The sequence below is a fragment of the Vipera ursinii genome (assembly GCF_947247035.1).
Source record: "Vipera ursinii genome assembly, chromosome: 2".
NCBI lineage: Eukaryota > Metazoa > Chordata > Lepidosauria > Squamata > Viperidae > Vipera > Vipera ursinii.
The window spans coordinates 150,651,334-150,670,743 of NC_139513.1; the positions used below are offsets into that span (position 1 = coordinate 150,651,334).

Sequence of the window (19,410 nt, forward strand, 5' to 3'; positions counted from 1 at the left end):
TTCATTGTATTTTATTTTTTTTAAAAGCCCCACGTATTCCAAAAGTGAGTGAAAATTATAGCTGTTCTGACAACATTGCTGCTTTCCTTCCTACAGCCCCTAACAGCTGAAAAAACAAGTACATGTTGTCATCAACCGGTAACTCTTTTTTATGACAGCACTGACCCTTACACTTTTGCAATATCTCCATGGCCACATGATCAAAATCCACTCTTGCCAAGCAGCACGTATACGCCATGGGTTGCAGCATCCTGGGGTGACATTTGTGCCATTTGTGAAGTCAAAGGGGGAAGCTGGATTCATTTAAGTCCATGGCAAAAAAGGACCATAACACCAGACACAACTCATTTATTCACCAAATTGCTTAACAATAGAAGATCCAGTCTCCATTGTGATCACAAGTTGAAGACTATCTGTAGGTGAACTTGTTCTATCCCAGCCACAAAAATACTCCTTGCCCCTCTCTTTAGTTGGATTGTGAGCTAGCAGTAGTCACCTAAAGGCAGGCCAAGAAGCAATGGATGGAAACTAATCAAGGAGAGAAGCAACCTGGAATTAAGGAGAAATGTCCTAACAGTGAGGACAATTAACCAGTGGAACAGCTTGCCTCCAGAAGTCGTGGGCGCTTCATCACTGGGCTTATAAGAAGAGACTGGACAGCAACCTGTGTGAAATGGTATAGGGCACAGGTCTGCAACCCGTGGCTCTGGAGCCGCATGCGGCTCTTTCAGCTGACTCCTGCGGCTCCCAGTCCTCTGCCATGTGCAGTCCCCCCCAAAAAAGTGGGACTAAAAAAGTTCAACCAATCAATTCAAATATGCAGGGTAGGTGCATATCTTGCCTTGGCTCCACTCTTCAGTCAAACCCTGTTCTGCGCATGCGCGCATGTGCACAAATTTTTTGCGGCTCCCAGTTTTTCCTTTTGTGAGGGAACTGGTTCCGAGTGGCTCTTTCACTGTTTCAGGTTGCTGATCCCTGGTATAGGGTCTCCTGCTTGAGCAGGGGGTTGGACTAGAAGACCTCCGTGGTCCCTTCCAGCTTTATTCTCACTTCACACAATCCATATTTCTTGGTTTAATTGCATTCTGGAAGGTAATGCCAAAAGGGCATTGACATGAACTTCGCCAAGAACAGAAGATCATTTGTTAAGATACATTTTACGAACACTAATTTGATTTTGATTCTTTCCTGGAGTTTTATTTTGTACATATAAAGTAACACACTACAATTGAGGCCGAGCATTAAGGCCAAAATCTTTTATCAAGGGAGAAGCAAATTTGGAACAAATTTGGGATAAGCAAAAATCAGACTTGTAATTATTGTCACTGGCCAGAAAAAGAACCTATGAAACAGAATACAACATTTCTAACAAGACATGATACTTTCAGTTCAACCCTGCGGGCATTATGCAACTTAGGGGTGCACAATTTTCAGGAATGATAGTTGTGAAATTTTTGTTTAGTCTTTAACTGACATGCATTACAAGATGCAAACTGAGCTGGAATGTACACAATAAAAACAGATTTAATTTGCATACTAATTCCTTTACTTAAACCTGATTATTAACACAATTACTAAAGTTACTCCCAAAATATTTTATGTTCTTTTTCTGTCCCATTAAATGCTACATTTTGGTGGGTACTTCTGGAGGGGCTTTTGAATCCCCATCCAAGGTTACTGGAAGCCCCATGCAGATCTCAAGTGGTGCCAGGCTGGATAAGGATGTGGTTGTGGTTGCTCCTCTTTAAAAACTGGCTAACTGCAATCTTCTCCTTTTATTTTAGAAACACACCTAGGTATTATATAAGCAGCCAGTTTAAACGGGGCATCGGCAGTGTTGAACTGAGGAGAAAATCCTTCCAAATACAGAAATTTGGAACATATTATGCAATATGTATGTAGTACGATCATTCAAAACCCTGGAGCAATTTACTAAGATACTGCTATCCAGTGGTGGGATTCAAATACGTGAACAACCGGTTCTCTCTGTGGATGTCGCTTCCGGAAGTCCATTCGAGCTACCAGTTCTGCCGAAGTGGTGCCAACCAGCTAAATCCCACCACTGCTGCTATCACAAACTAAACACAAACTTCAGGCAAACTAAGATTGCAGCCATGAACAAAGTGTTTCAGTGAAGCATCCCATGAGCCACCAAAAGGTTTGTATGCTAGACAATTTTTGTTTTCTAAAATATGCCATAAATACATGAACATATGTGTATTTCCGAGTGACAGAGAGAAGGAAATCTCATAATAAATTTCTGCATGCATACAGTTATGCCACTATCCCTGATTCAGCACATTTTATGATTTTTTTTTAAAAAAGTGATTTATTGTAGTTTATATTAAATAAGCAAACACTTTTCAAATGCAGTTATAATATTGAGCAATCTCTCCTTTTTTTGTCCTTTTTCCAGGCACCAGATGAACATTCAAAAACTACTTTGGTGAATGATAATTTTTAAAAGCACTTGGGTGGATCTGGACCTCCCAACCAACCTTAAAATAATCATTTGATTGGTTCCCAATATAACATTCAGAGTGCCAGGAGATGATTTGATTGGCTGCAGAAATGTAATCACAATTGTCAAGAGGTGCAGATATACTGTTTTGGAGCCCAATAGTGGCCTAGCCTCCCAAGCAGTTGATCACAACAGGCTGGTTAATCAGCAGCAGCACTCCTATGGAGATCCGGTCATCTTGGAGATCAGACAAAAAGCAAGCAGATGTCATTTTTATCTAGTGACCACTCTAGTGGACTTTTTCTGGATGCAGGAAGAGCAGTGTAAGGATCAGCCATGGTGGAAAAGGGATGCAGCTGGAAAGTAGGGAGACACCTCAGTCAGTCACTGCTGCTGGAGGAGGAGGAGGAGGAGGAGGAGGAATGCTGGAAGAAAAAAAAGAGAGGCAGTTTTCGATTGTGAAGCATGGATAATTATTTATTTATTTATTTATTTATTTATTTATTTTATTTAGATTTATATACCGCCCTTTCCTGAAGGACTCAGGGGGATTTACAGGGCATTTAAAAAACAGTCAATACAAACGTTAAAACAAATTAAAAGAGATTAAATAGAACCCTGAGAAAATTAAAACCCAGTTAAAATTAAAATTAAAAATATTCTCAGCCTGGGCCAGAGAGCTCGAAGAGCCAGGTCTTCAGGTCCCGGCGGAATGAACGGAGGTTGGGGGCAGTCCTAAGCTCCGCAGGCAGCTGGTTCCACAGGGCAGGCGCACCCACTGAGAAGGCCCTACCCCTGGGTGTTACCCGGCGGCACCCTGAGGAGACCCTCCCTGTGGGAGCGCACTGGATGAAGGGAACTTGATGCTGGCAGCAGGTGTTCCCTCAAATATCCCAGACCCAAGCCATTTAGGGCTTTATAGGTCATCACCAGCACCTTGAATCTCACCCGAATTATGACACAGAACAGCTAAAATAATTTTCATATGCACAGGTTTGTTGTTTTATATAACATTTCTCCCTTCTAATGACCACCACATTCTAGATATCTGAGGATGAGCATTTGAACATCAACAGCTCACTCTTTATGCATTAGTAGGGTTGTATTTGACAAGCAAAGGTTGCAAGGGGAAAAAAAAAATCTAAAAAGTTTCATTTAGTGGTTAAGGCACCAAGCTAGAAACCAGGAGACTGCAATGAGCCGTAATCCTGCCTTAGGCATAAAAGCTGGTCGGGTGACTTTGGGCTGGTCACTCCCTTCATCCCAACTCACAGATTGGGCTGAAGGAGGGGGGAGAAGTATAAGGCATGTTTGCCAGCTTGAGTTTATAAAAAATAAAAAATCTAAAATATATTTTTTTTTAAAAAAAAATCCCATTAATTCCTAGTCAATTCTGAAAGTCACATTAATGCTGAATAGAGTAGGAAGCTATTTTGCAAAGTCTCAGTCGTACTGGTGGAACTGAATTCAATTATTTCTACGGCCATCCAACAATATGATTTCTGGACAGCTTAACAGAATGGCAAAAGAATAAAGCAGAGTTTCACAGTGGTAAAAGAAGCAAAGTATCATGGAACCGTTTGGTGATGGTGAAGCCTATTTCACATATACTCTGGATTGTGTCTATTCCTTGCTTCTTTTTTTTTGTCCCACAAAATCTCTTCTGTCAGTCCTACGTATATTTCATATCATTTATCTTCATTTCCCCCCCCACAACTTTACTAGAGATCTATAAGCCAAACCATTTCCATCTGCAGAAATAAACAAAGGGATGTGATGCAGGGATGCAACCTTAGGTATTATCAATATGAACGTAATATCCAACTTTTTTCTTCTTTGCATCTAATCTAGAGTAGGTACAAATTGCAGCGGCTGTCCTAAATCAGTGCCTAAGATAAATTGATAGAGGTTTAATCCTGACAAGATGGAAGTACTGCTGGTGGATGATTGATAAGCCTAGTTGAGCAATGCTCTCCATCTGTTCTGAATCTGGGGGCCCTTGAAAAATCAGACATGCAGCTTACTTGTTGATGTTCTTGGATCTACCCAGTCTAACCAAGTGCCCAAACTGCAACCCAAAAACCACTTCTTATCATCGGGTGCCAGGTGGGCGTGGCCCATTGGGTGGGTGTGGCCCATTGGATGGGCGTGGCTGTGGTGGTAATGGCAGACTGGGTGGGACTAAAAAGTTCAATCATTCAATTCCAAATTTGCAAGATTTTTTTTTCCCGTGAGAAGTTGAAATTGATTGATTGAACTTTTTTTTTTGCACATGGCAGTGGAGGCCTAAAGTGAAAAGGTTTTATAAAACCCAGCTGAAGGCCTAGCACTGGGGCGACAGCGCGCATGCACAGAGGGCTCTGCGTGCCACCTGTGGCACGCGTGCCATAGGTTCGCCACCACAGCCCTAGGATATAGCATCTCCACTCTTCTCTATCACTGATTAGTTATCTTCCCCTTGCAAAGACAGCTCTACAGAACAATGCCTCCTCCTCCCCCCTACAAAAAAAATTGGGAGACTGGATGATAATATGGTGGGTCAAGCAATGGCTTCTTGGGGAGGAAGTGCACCATCAGCTCCTCCAAAGCAGACAGAAGCGCTCCTTTCAAGGATGCACCGAATACTGCCCTGGTCCAGCCTTTTGGTACCTCTCTGGTGACATTCACCAGCCAGCAAAGGGATGATCCAAATCACTGATGGCAGGACTAACATCGCAAACAACTCTAACAACTTCCTTAAGATTAACAAGCTCAAACTCCTCCCAGGTAACCTTAAATTAGACAAGATTTCAATAATCTCACTAGGAGATGCCCAGCTGCTGGCAAACTCCAAGCAAATCTGAGCAATTTGATCCTCCGTTTATCTCAAACGTTTTTCACAGAGGCCCAGCAAATAATGTCCAAGCCCATCACTCTCTTTTTTAAAAAAAATCTGGGTGACTTTAAACAGGGCTGTCGGATAGCAATTTATGTACGCCGTAAGAGCAGAAAAAAGTACAGGTGTTTCTCTATTGTTATCTCTAAGGTGTAGGCTCAAATCTGAGTTCTTATCTAGGTCTGATCAGATCATTCATTGTTTTTAGCCAGATAATTCATCCTAGGTGTCTTTTCTGCTAATTGTTAATAAATAACGTAATTGTTTTGATTTTTTTTCTTCTAGTTTTATTCCTTTTCTAGTTTTATAGGGCAGACCAACCCGGAAAGTATTTTTTTTTAAAAAAAGAGAGAATTTTAGAAGATGTATTTGCATTCCATCCTGGCTCTGTGGATCTGATGAGTGAACCTAATTGTATGACATTTAATTTTTTTTCCAAAAAGCAAAACTGTAGTCCTTTGATTGTAGAAGTGTGCTGGGGGGGGGGGAAAGGGTGGTCGACAGCGAGTAAAACCAATGTGGGCTTTTCAAGATTGCCCTAAGCATGTCTCTCTGGTTATTAGATGGGAAACAAGAGACATCAAGCAGTAAGGCATGAATAGCTGCCCTTCCCAATCCAAATGCCGACAACTGCACGTGGAGCTCTCTCTTCAGCCAACACCAATGGTGTTGATCAGTTGTTTGGAACACAGCCAGGACAACAAAAGCCGGCTCTGTTTCAAATTGTCACTTCTGTGCTAATTGGTACATTGACTATTTCTGAAGCTGTTCCTTCATGCCTGGCTACAGTGTGCATTGGGAATCAAACCTCATTGAGCAGAGCTTCCCCTCTCCCTATCCCCAAAACAACATGTTCCTCTGTTCTTCCTCCTCCCCTTCCTCCTCCTCCTCCTCCTCCTCCTCCTCCTCCTCCTCCTCCTCCACCACCACCACCAGCGACGACAACAACAGCAACAAAAAATGAGGAGCCAAGGAGCTAATCCTAGATTCTAAATATGGATCCCAATCAAATAGCCTTTGTGATTTTTCAGAAAAGGGAAGATGCAATGACCCTTGATTCATGACAAAAACATTCTCTGGCAGCAGTTGGAAATAAATCACAATTCCTAACATAGAGAGTCCACGACAATTCATTTAGTGACCGTTCGAAGTTACAACGGCACTGAAAACAGTGACAGGATCGTTTTTCACACTGACGACCTGTGCGGCATCCCCGTGGTCACGTGATCAATATTCAGACGCTTGGCAACTGGTTCGTATTTATGACGCTTGCAGTGTCCCGAGGTCATGTGATCCACCTTTGGCAACCTTCTGACAAGCAAAGTCAATGGGGGAGCCAGATTCGCTTCACAGCTGTGTTACTAACATAACTGCCACCATTCACTTAACAACTGCGGCAAGAAAGGTCATTAAAATGGGGGCAAAGCTCACTCAACAACTGTCTCGCTTAACAACAGAAAATTCGGGCTCAGTTGAGTACTACCTGTAGAGCCTAGGTCCGCCATCCCACTCTTCTACTGACCTTTCCATGCTCCTTGTGGTGCTTGTGTGGTTTGTGCACCTTGTGTGCCTTCTTCATCTTCTTCCTCATCTTTTTAGCAGCTTTCTTGTCCATCACACAGGTGCCCACAGCAGCAGCCCCGGGCAGCAAAGGATTGACTCCTATTCCTCCGGGCATCCCAGGAACAGGCGGAGGCAAAGGACCACCAGGCAGGATAGGCTGATGGCCAGGATATGGGGGCTGAATAGGATGGCCTGGCAGATAGGCCGGTTGCCCTGGGATCCCTATTGGGGGAACAGGGCAGGGGCCAGCAGGCATAGGCGCCGGAGGGAATGCAGGGTTCACCGGAGGTGGGTATGCGGGATTGAAGCCACCTGGGTAAGAAGGGTTGGAAGGATGGGCTGCTCCAGGGAAGGCACCTGGCTGCCCTAAAATGGAAGGTAAGAAGAAACAATAGATCTGCTGCTTGGCGAAACAAATCCAGCTGTAGCAGCTACTATCTTTGTAGAATGCATTTTGTAGCTTTGGAAAAACAAATATTCAAGACAAAGCTCAGTTCCTTCCTAAGCTGCTACATCTACCTGCTGCTAATCTCAAACTGGTCTATCCCATGACATCATCTGAACACTGTGGGGAAACCCCAATACGTTGGGATTAAGAGCAGACTGGGAAAAGGCTAGTATCGCCCTCAACTCGTGATGGCTGCAAATAGCACCAGCTCCTATTTTCCCACAATTTTTACAGTGGGCTCAGTGGTGAGCATAAAACCTCTCAGTCCAGCAGTTTCTCACCCAACGGTAACTGCAAACACTTTTGCTCTTTGAGCGACATCGTAAAGATGCTTTGGTTTGGGTGTTTTTCACAAATAGAATTTATCCAAATATAACCGCATCTGAAAGCAAGTCACCGTTAGCAAATGAGGTTATCTCAGGTTCCAAACTCTTGGGGCAAATTCAGGGTGCAAGCTTGAGAGACCATGGACAAAGGATTCCTCTGTGTTTGTGCATTTCAACCTTAAGCATGTCTCTTAAAAGGAAAAAAAATCCAAATGAGCTAATGGTGAGCGAACAAAGCACTCAGACAATGTAGAGAAGAGTATCTGGCGTGCAGCGGTAAGGAAAACACACAGGAAGTTCTTCCACAAATTACTGGAGACAGACTAATTCGGTTGCAGGAAGTGGGCTGGCTGAAGTTAATTGCCACCGGCCATAAATGCCTGCAAGTTGCTTCTGGACAGATTTCCTTCCCACAGGAAATTTGCAAGACTTTTGCCACCAGTGTGCTAATGCTGTTACATTGCCAATGTAGGAGACATCAACAAAATGGCATTTAAGATATTACAGAGATTGGGGGGAGGAGGGGGAGAGAGAGAAAGGGAGAGGGAGAGGGAGAGGGGGAGGGAGGGAGGGAGGGAGGGAGGGAGGGAGAGAGAGAGAGAGAGAGAGAGAGAGAGAGAGAGAGAGAGAGAGAGAGAGAGAGAGAGAGAGAGAGAGAGAGAGAGAGAGACCATGGCAACAAATGTATTAATTCCGCAAAGAGCTTGCGTTCCAAACCTTTATGGGTAACTGCCAAATGCTGGTCTCCATTAAAGCCTCCAGTCACGAGGCCAACTACTTGCCCAGAGAGATTTAATAGGCAATGACATTCTGTACTCAAAATGTGCTTTTAGAGAAGTATCCTAGCAAAATCCCATTAAATCTCCTTCCCTTTTTACCTGCATTGGGATCCCACATGGTCCTTCACAAGAGAACAATCTGCCAATTAAGGGGAGAAGACACAAGTAAGACCAACAATGTAAAATCAGAAGGCCATCAGTACTGCACAAACCAGCTCAGGTGAAAAGACACTCAACCCTTCTCTAGGGTTAGGTTGCATGCGGCAGATATTTTAGATACACACGTTTGTTTTCATCATGGTTTTGAACAAATTATAGCAACCTGTTCCATTTATAAAGTCAAACCATAAATCACGAGTTATAAACAATTGCAGTTGATTCACCCCACCCCCCCAGTACAAATACATGATGTATAAATGCAGCAAGTACTACTAATCAAGAATCGAATGGGAAAGAGTAATTTGGGAAAACAGCACAGTGTGAATTTCAGGATTCTTTGACTTACTTTTTCATTATTATTTTTTTTAGTATTTGTAGTTCTTACTCATACCAATTTAAACAATATCCTTAACAGCGGGATAGAAGATGCACCCAAATACAAGAAAGCTGTTTTTTAAAAAATGAGATGAAGTTTTTTAATATTCATGCTTCATAGCAAACTCTCAATAGGTTTGAAGAATTATAAATAAAATGAAACACTTTGAATTTTGAGAAACTCAAAGCTACCCGTGTTTTATTCCCTTCTGAGATAAATCATGTTATGCAAAATGCAGAAAAATATGAAGTCGCAGTGAACGAAAGAAATTAAAGACAGGAGGTAACAAAAAAAATAAAGCAAGCTAAACATAGTTTACAAACACTGCTCATTATATAGCCTTTTCTCCTTTTCTGTCCTTGAAACCACTAAGTACATGCATCATATTGGCTTTTGCTCTTTAAACTTTGACCTCTCTTCTTCAGCCATAACTTTCTCAGTTTTCACACTTACCTTAATATACAGGCAGTCCTCGGATGCTAAGTAAGGCGGCTGTTAAGCCATGCCCGATTTATTATCTTCTTTTTTAGCCATGTTTGTTAAGCAAATTGCTGCAGTTGTTAAGCAGTTCTAGCCTCCCCCTCTGACATTTTCCCATCTTTGGCAAGATTCCACCAAGATATATGCATTCATGCACTTGCTCTCGGGTTTGCCAATTACGTGTAACTGGCAATTATTCACTCCATTTTCAGTCAGACCCAGTCACTTTCCAATCCATATTCCATTTTCAACCATTTTTGTGTATTCCCTAATTCAAGTCAAGTCTACTCATTTTAGTATGTTTTCTCTGAACCAAAACAAAAACATGTAATAAACTTTATGTCTCACAATCAGAAAGTCTGCAAACTTTCTGGCATAATGTTGCAGAACGCTTCCCACACTTTGTTCATCGTTACCTCTTGAACCCTTTTCTGCCAAGCACATTGATTAAACTCTGCTTACTGAATACACTCTTCTTTCCTACTGTTTAGTATAGGAGAACAATTATGGCATCCTACATCGACATTTTAAATTACGTGCACAAGCCGTTCCATACACACAATTTCATATCTGAACATTTTTCTATTTACACCATCTACACCTGCAGCCTTGTTCAACAAATTCACAGCACCAAGATTTGTTTAAAGTAACTTTTTCCTCAAACCCAAACATTTACAGTGTACATTTCAATTCCGCTTTTTGACATCTCACTATCATTCCCAAACTTATTTTTAAAAGACATCATCCAACATCCCCCCCTCACTATATTTAATTAGGGTCTCTCTCAACCTTCCCACAGAATTATTATTGTGCGGAAAAAAGAGAAGGAAGAACCACTGAAGATTATACATTGACTTGGTGAATGAAAGGCCAGATATAAAATAATTACTTAAATAAAATAAGTTCAGTACTTTTTGATTTTTAATTTCACTGCCTTTGCTAAAGGTTCCTTCCTTGGCCATTTTCATCTACTTTTATTTCTATACAAATACTCTAGATTTTCTCTCCTCTTTTTAATCCATTCCTTATTCTTTGACTATATGTTTGTTACCATTTTTTTCTTCCTAAACACATTATATCATATCTTTCCCTGAGCAGGAACTATTACCTTTTGTTTTTTTTCCCTCACCCACATCCTTTTTCATCTCAGGGGGCCGTGAAACATTATTTCTTATAGTCCCTGTTAGCATATCTACAGACTTTTGTTTTCTTTCCCTTTTCTTTTTAAAAAAAACCATGTTAGAAATCCTAACACTGGTGTGTCATCTAAATGAGATTAAAACATTTAATATTGGACTGTACATTGAGGGCAAGAAATACATTATTTCAATGTTTAGAATTCCTTTTGGCCATGAAGTCCTTAAGGTATCCCTGAAATGATTTCAATACAAAATGCTACCTTCTTTTAACAATTCCAGAGTAAATATTGTAGCTTTTATTTCTAATCCCATCCATGTATACACTCAACAACATTTAAAAGGACAAAATAGAATTAGCATCCTCCAGTTTTAAGGTCTTAATGTTCCAAGTCCAAATGATGGGAACATGCATCGACCAATACATCTCCATCAAAGCAAATCAATTTTATCAATGCAATTAAACTAAAAGTATACATGACTGAAACCTGGCCAAGAAAGCTACATAAATTACTCTGCATTAGACTGAAGCAGCATAAAAGCCCCAAACTTTTTCACTTACTGAATCCAAAGAGGTTAACAATTTTCCTGCCAAATATATTTACATCTTCCATTACTATTTGCTTCATATGCAGTTGTTGTTAGTTCGAAGTCGTCTCCAACCCATCGTGACCCTATGGACAACGTTCCTCCAGGCCTTCCTGTCCTCTACCATCTTCTGGAGTCCATTTAGGCTCACGCCTACTGCTTCAGTGACTCCATCCAGCCACCTCATTCTCTGTCGTCCCCTTCTTCTCTTGCCCTCAGCCTTTCCCAGCATTAGGCTCTTTTCCAGTGAGTCCTTCCTTCTCATTAGGTGGCAAAAGTATTTGAGTTTCAACTTCAGGATCTGGCCTTCTAAAGAGCAGTCAGGGTTGATCTCCTCTAGGACTGACCGGTTTGATCGCCTTGCAGTCCAAGGGACTCGCAGGAGTCTTCTCCAGCACCATAGTTCAAAGGCCTCAATTCTTTGGCGCTCAGCCTTTCTTATGGTCCAACTTTCACAGCCATACATTGCAACTCGGAAGACCATAGCCTTGACTATACGCACTTTTGTTGGCAGGGTGATGTCTCTGCTTTTTAGTGTGCTGTCTAGATTTGCCATGGCTTTCCTCCCCAGAAGCAAGGGTCTTTTAATTTCTTGGCTGCAGTCTCCATCTGCAATGATCCTCCTTGCTATAGGGATGAACTGACTGCAAATGCCATTCTTGCACATCCTCATTCTCACAGGCCGGAAGATTCCCTCACTAGCAATCTTTGCATTGAAATATAGACTATCCACCCTGAAATGGTCATTGTTAAGGGATATATTTCTTCTCCATGAACATTTGCACTGCTTCTATTGCAGACATTTGAGCTCTGAAGGACTTTGTCAGGGGTATCAAATTGCCCGCCTGTGGGCTGGTTGCATCATACGGAGGCCGGGCCCACCCCAGCTACAGCAATGCAAAAAAAGTTGCAATATTTTGCGACACATCACGTGACGTGGCGAGTTTGACACCCGTGCACTATGTGCACAAACCCCCAAATGCTGCAGGTCAGGTAAATAATTATTTGCAGCTAAGGAAGGAGCAAATCTATACTGGTGAAAAAAGGCTTTACATCATCTCAATAGCTCTTCCACCATTATGAAAACTAATAGTATCCCTTCATGATGCAACAAGTATGTGGAGAGAATGAGAAGATAGGCTTCTTTAAGGCAGGATGTTAACAAGGGAAATGCCTAATATACAAACTTATTTTATTTTAGCTAATATGCTCATGCTTGTTCTGAACTGAAGGCTCTGTCTAAGACACTGTAAGCTTTTAGGTTTGATTTGGATCTGAAATGCTTATTAATCACATCTATAAGCCACCTTTCTCATCACAACTCTTGATGGCATAAAAATATTCATAGAATCATAGAAACCTAAAATTATAGATTCATAGGGGCTGGAGGGACCTCAGAGGTCTACCAGTCCAACCCCCTGCTCAAGGCAGAAGCCTATATCATCCCAGTCAAATGGTTGTCCAATCTATTTTTGAAAACCTTCAGTGATGGAGCACCCACAGTTCCAGGAGGCAAGCTATTATTAATTGCTCCATCAGAAAATTTCTCTTTACTTCTAAGTTGGATCTCTCTTTAACAAGCTTCCATTATTTCTTGTCCTCCTCTCTGGCACCCTACAGAATAAGTCAATCCCCTCTTTCTTGAAACAGCCCCTCAAGTATTGGGAGGCAGTTATTATGTCCCCTCTAATCCTGCTCTTTGATAGGCTAGACCAGGGGTAGGCAACCTTGGCTCATTTATGACTCGTGGACTGCAACTCCCAGAATTCCTGAGCCAGCATGGCTCAGCTTAGAAACCTCTCCCTTTCCCTTCAGCATGGCTGGCTAAGGAATTCTGGGAGTTGAAGTCCACAAGTCATAAAAGAGCCAAGGTTGCCTACCCCTGGGGTAGACATACCTAGGTTCCCTCAACCATTTGTCATATGACCCTTTATCATCTTTGTTGCTCTTCTCTACACACTTTCCAGATTCTCAACATCTTTTTTGTATTGTGGTGATAAGAACTGGATGCAGTAGTCCAAGTGTAGTCTCACCAGCATGGTGTAAAGCAGTACTATCACTCCTCATGTTGATGCTATTCTTCTCTGGTTGCACTCTTGGGCTGCATTGGACTTATTTTTTGGCAGCTGCAGCTGTTTCATATTTACATAATGGTCCACTAGGACTCATAGATCCCTCTCACAGTTACTGTTGTTGATCCAGGTACCACCTATTCTATACTTATGCATTTGGCTTTTCCTGCCTAAGTGCAGGACCTTATTTTTCTCACCGTTGAAATGTATCTTGTTGGATATGGTCCGATGTCAAATCTGTCAAGAACCTTCTTGATGTTGAGCCTATCTTCTAAAGCAGACATGTCAAACTCACAACATCACGTGACGTCAAGCAATGTATAGGGACGATTTTGCTAGACAAGCTACTACATATCCCAATACATCATCTTGGCGGGCTTTTCATGAAACGCCCAGCCTGTAGTTCCAGGAGCAGCCAATGACCTTGGTTCCCACGGGAGAAAATCTGTTTAGTCTAGCAAAGCACCTAGTAACACCCCCCCCTTCCCTCCGTGCTACATGTCAACCAAAAATGAGTAGGGAAAATGGCTGCAGCCACGCTCATTTTCCAAACTGACAATAACAAAAGCCATAAGAAAGCAAAAACTTGGTGAATATCAAACTAATAATAATAATAATATAAAAAAACCCAGCAGCATCTACAAGTATTTCCTAATCTAGCACATGATGTTCAAGGCTCAAAGGATGAAAGGGTTGGGGATAAGGCCCATGACAGAGAAAAGAGATTGCCAGGATTCCATCACAGGACGCTGTTTTAAGGATGGGATCTCAGGACCCCGGGGGGATGAGGGAGCGTGCGAGTTGGCCAATTAGTGATGTCCTTCTGATTGTTAGTTTTCCTTTTCTTGTTTACTTCTACTTTTGTAGTTCTTAAATGTTCCTTAATAATGGAGCAGTGGGCTGATGCCTCCTTAAGTAACACCAGCTGCCTGCAATTAGTGCAGGTTCGCGTCCCACCAGGCTCAAGGTTGACTCAGCCTTCCATCCTTCTGAGGTAGGTAAAATGAGGGCCCAGATTGTTGGGGGCAATAAGCTGACTTTGTAATAATGCCGCTTGGGGGTGTGTGAAAGCCCTAATAAGCAGGCATATACATAGAATGAAGGCTACTGCTAAGCTTGTAAGCCGCCCTGAGTCTTCGGAGAAGGGCGGGATATAAATGGAATTAAAATAAATAAAATAAAATAAACACACACACACACACACACACACACACACAAAGATGGAGAGGAAGGGGAAAAGGTTCCCTTTACATTACAATCCACTATCCCCAAGGTCATTCTCACATACCATTACACTCCACTCTTGCAGTTTCAGAATGGAAAGACACAAGGAAAGCACAAAAGGACCCAGATTGTTGGGGGCAATTAAGCTGACTTTGTAATAATGCCGCTTGGGGTGTGTGTGAAAGCCCTAACAAGCAGGCATATACATAGAATGAAGGCTACTGCTAAGCTTGTAAGCCGCCCTGAGTCTTCGGAGAAGGGCGGGATATAAATGGAATTTTTTAAAAAAAAACCTCTAATGATTTTAGGTAATGGCTGTTTTATCTTGTGAGATTGTTGTACACTGCCCAGAGTCATTTTCCATGAGATGGGCAGTCATGTACATTTGATTAATAATAAACAGATATGCCCACTCGGGTCAGATCTTACTGGACAGACAGAAATAACAGGGGAAAGAAAGTAAGTTCTTCAAATAGCCAGAGATAGACCAAGCCCCATTTTGTAGTTCTAAACACTCACAAACATTCATACAGGTAGGCCTCAAGGCCACAATGGAGCCCAAAATTTCTGTTGCTAAGTAAGGCAGTTTGTTAAGTGAGTCACACCTCGTTGTACAACACTTTTGCCGCAGTTGATAAGCAAATCACTGTGGCTGTTAAGCAAATCTCGCTTTACCCCACTAACTCTTGCTTTTTGGAAGCCAGATAAGGAAGCTTAAAAATGGTGGTCACATGATCCTGGGACAGTGCAAACTGTCATAAATACAGGCCAGTTGCAAAGTGCCCGTACGTTGATCACGTGACCACGGGGATGCTACAACGGTTTTCAGTGTGGAAACTCGTCATAAGTCACTTTTTCCAGTGCCATTGAAACTGTGAATGGTCACTAAATGAATGAAATGAATGGTTGTAAGTTGAGGTCTACCTGTATATAATTAAAGAAAGAGGGCTGGAAAAAAAATCCAGATGGCAAAAGCTCTTTGCTGGTGTCTAGTGTGATCATCTGGATTTTTGCAGCCTAGATATCATAATCCTAATTACAAACAAGCACTATGTTTTTTAAAGTCTCTAAGGGTTGTTGTAAAAATAAGCGTTTTAAGCTCCCTCCTCTCTGTAACGGGGAGGAGACCAGCCTCAACTTAACACTAGGTTATTTTATATTCTAGAGCAAGGCTAGCAAAACTTGGCAACTTTAAGGCTTGTGGACTTCAACTCCCAGAAATCCCCAGCCAGCATTCCACTGGCAAGTCTAGAACCTGCAACAGAAAAAGCTACTAATGCTAAGTATATCTCTTGTGGCAAGGACAGACAGTTGTTGCATTTGTTAGTAATTCTTATCTGAGCCATTCTTAAGAGTCCCTTCCTCAACATACACCTTTCAGCAGCATTGGAAAGATAATTTCAAGAATTACTGGTTGGGTATTTCAGAATTTACAAACCCAGCAAAGCTTTCACCCCTTTACAAAGATGTAACTAACAGAAGGCATCAGATTGTGACATTTTAATCATTTCCCAAAACCTGGGAATACCCTAGGATCCAAACTACAGATTATTCTCATCCCTGTTTCATATGCTAGAACAAAGCAGTCAACTCTTTCTTATGGATGCTATAATACTCTGCAGTTTTGTGCTGAAGGAAGTATTTGTATTAGTTATATTTTCTTCTCCTGCTATGGCTGATACGAACATTGAGTCTTCCAATATGAGGTTGAGCCTTTGTAGATCAGAAACAAACTCACATTTTGATCGGTCAGGTCCACAAAACTAAGGAAGTTCTGAAATGCTTATACAAAACTAGCATACATGCTTACACTAAGAACACTGGAGCAAATGAAAATGGAATGGATGGAAATTATGGAGGAAAGAAGCAACCTGGAATTAAGGAGAAACTTCCTAACAGTGAGGACAATTAACCAGTGAAACAGCTTGTTGTGGGTACTTCATCACTGGAGGTTTTTAAGAAGAGACTGGACAGTCACTTGTCTGAAATGTATAGGATCTCCTGCTTGAGCTAGAAGACCTCCAAGGTCCCTTCCAGCTTTATTCTGATTGAGAAGGTAATCAAACAAGAGGTGAAGAATACAGCTGAACTTCATAGATCATAAGGGAGGTCACCTGGCAATCAATACAAAGACTATATCATTAAACTAATGAGGCTATAATTCTGTACTTCTTCCTCCTTCCCCACAGTTAATCTGATAGAAATGTGGGATTTTAGAAATAAATGAATCAGAATTTTTCCTACACAAATGACTATTATTGTAATTAGTATCATTGTCTCAGTTTCCATAACCTGCACACGTGTTGGACTACATTATTTAATGTAAGGAAAAATATAAAACTGTCCATTTTATGAGAACTGAGGAAACTTTTTGCCATAATGTCCACAGCAGAAGGTTATATATAATCTTGGAATAGTGACTGGCAACTCATTGTAAATCAACTACTGTGTGGCTAGAAAAAAAAAGCAAATGTAGTTTCAGGCAAAAATATAGGTCCCAAATATACAAGAAATAATTAATTTCATTGGTCAGACCCCACCTGGAGTAACTGTACACTACTAGTTCTATATTTTTAAAAAGATGCAGACAAGAAGACAAGCTCAGAGAAGGGAAACAAGGATGATTAGGAGATTGGAAAGTAAAACCTATGAAGGAGAAAGGAATATATTAGCACCAAATACCTGAAAGGTTTTCACAGAAGATAAAGACTTATTCTCCATTGGTCCAGAATTCAGGTTCATAAACAATTGCATTAAGCTATAGAAAGGTAGATTTTGCTTGAATGTCATGGGAAAAATAAAATCTACCAATAAGAACAGTTTGACAGTGGGCCTAAATACCCAGATGGCTAAGGAGACGTCCTTCATTGGAAGTCTTCAAGCAGAGGCTATTCAGCTTTCATAGGGGTGCTTTAATTGGGATTCTAGCACTTTATGGCTTCTTCCAATCTATGATTCTGCAGACTCACATCCTTCACTGTGTGATTTTAACATCTCCTCTCCTTGATTTTTCCACCCTCTCATATTTATTTTTTTATTTTATTTTAATCCCATTTATATCCCGCCCTTCTCCGAAGACTCAGGGCGGCTTACAATCTAAAGCACAAATCAATGTGCTTAGCAGTAGCCTTCATTCTATGTATAAGCCTGCTTATCAGGGCTTTCACACACACCCCAAGCGGCATTATTACAAAGTCAGCTTATTGCCCCCAACAATCTGGGTCCTCATTTTACCTACCTCGGAAGGATGGAAGGCTGAGTCAACCTTGAGCCTGGTGGGATGTGAACTTGCACTAATTGCAGGCAGCTGGTGTTACTTAGGGAGGCATTAGCCCACTGCTCCACCAAGGCTCTTATTTGCCCAACGCAGATTTCCTATACTATACAGGATGTACTTTACACTGTTGACATTAAACATCAAGAGGAACTAGAAACAACATGTGACAGTGTATAGTAGGCCTGCTAAAACTCAGCCAGCTGTGCCCACCCACTCCCAGGCTGTTCCATGTCATCCTCCTCTCAATTTTCGGTAGCCCCCAACAGTCAGCCAGCATCCTGCATTTGCTGAACATGCTCAAGCAAAGTGGGAGTGGGCTTCCCAACACTTTTTGTAACTTTACTGCTTTTAGGTTTCTCCAAGATTCTTCCTCCTTCACATCATTTTGGCTACATAAACTCAAGAATGAGTCTGCTTCTAACATCTAGGATTTTACTACAGGCCTCTTTAAAAATCTATAATAGAGTATCATAGATTCTTAAAGAGGCGTGTACTAAAATGGGGAACTTTGGCCCATTTATGACTTGTGGACTTCAACTCCAGAATTCCTAAGCCAGCATGAGTCATAAAGGCCCATCACCAGGATTACTAGTTAAATGGTCTGAAATACTAGTCTGCCTATGATGACTGATTGTATTCATTAGTTTAAAGATGGGTCGTAGCTTTAAATCTGTGTTATTCAACCTTGGTAACTTAAAAATGTGTGGACCTCGATTCCAAGAATTCCTCAACCAGCATACTTTTGCTGGGGAATTCTGGAAATCGAAGTCCACGTCTTAAGGCGCTGGACTGCCAACACCTCATTTTCTGGGTGTGGCAATTCCCATTAATCCCATTAAACTGGGTAAATCTAAATGGATCAGCAGATGAACCGAGGTGGACTTAACCTCGGCAAGGATGTCCTGAAACTTGCATTTCCATTTAAGAGTGCAAGATCCGTTCCCAGTTATATTTACGTGGTGGTAAAATCACACCAACTCATTTCAGTCTCAACTACCTTTTAATTAAGGCGCTTCCTGGATTCTCAAAGAGGTGCAAAGTGAATCCATGCATGCAATTACTTTATGGATCTACGTCTTTCAACCCAGCAAGTAGCTTAAATAAAAGGTGGTTTATACTAACCATGACTAAATGTGCCGTCCCTTATGTCCACACCCACAGGGGAAACAATACCTATTTTCCTTCAGAAAAGAAGATGACCCCAAACAATCCCATCCAAAGAAGAGTTAATCAACTACCTTCGGCGGCTCTCCCAGCAGCAGCGCTCTCTTAACTGCTCCAACTATCACTTCCTGGATCCCTTTGCACCTGACACCATCTCCAAATTGCTCAGTCCCATTGGCTCAACGCGTTCCTTTTCAAACTTTCCATTGGTTGGGAGCGGTGTCCATCAAAAATCGCGTTTCCATCACCCTGCCCTGCTCTCTTAGCTTTTCGAGCAGGAGTTGCAGAAAGGAACCTCGAAAGGAAAGAATCGTTAATAGTTCTGTTGCTATAAACAGCTGTGGTCCGGTTTAAAGTTTTCCAGTGAATAGGCATCCCTTTTATTTCCATTCAAATCTTGGGGTACAAGTTACACTGTATGAAATGCAGAGGTTTGAAACGGCAAACGCCAACTGACGGATATGGCCGGAGGGGAAACGAGA

General features: G+C 41.7%; 1 protein-coding gene across 2 annotated transcripts; it reads right to left on the bottom strand.

The window, feature by feature from the left end:
* Window positions 1-605: 605 nt before the first annotated feature.
* Window positions 606-19,066, bottom strand: PRR13 (proline rich 13). 2 transcript variants are annotated; one of them, XM_083352448.1, is made up of 4 exons: window positions 11,166-11,250; window positions 8,552-8,591; window positions 6,859-7,265; window positions 606-2,886 (listed from the first exon to the last, which is right to left on the bottom strand). In XM_083352448.1, exons 2-4 carry the CDS (start codon window positions 8,568-8,570, stop codon window positions 2,842-2,844), a joined length of 471 nt encoding a protein of 156 aa, XP_083208574.1. In that variant the 5' UTR covers window positions 8,571-8,591; window positions 11,166-11,250; the 3' UTR covers window positions 606-2,841. The 2 variants fall into 2 exon arrangements, with proteins under 2 accessions (XP_083208574.1, XP_083208573.1); XM_083352447.1 differs by lacking the exon at window positions 11,166-11,250 and adding an exon at window positions 19,003-19,066 and having other exon boundaries at window positions 607-2,886.
* Between the last annotated feature and the right edge of the window lie 344 nt (window positions 19,067-19,410).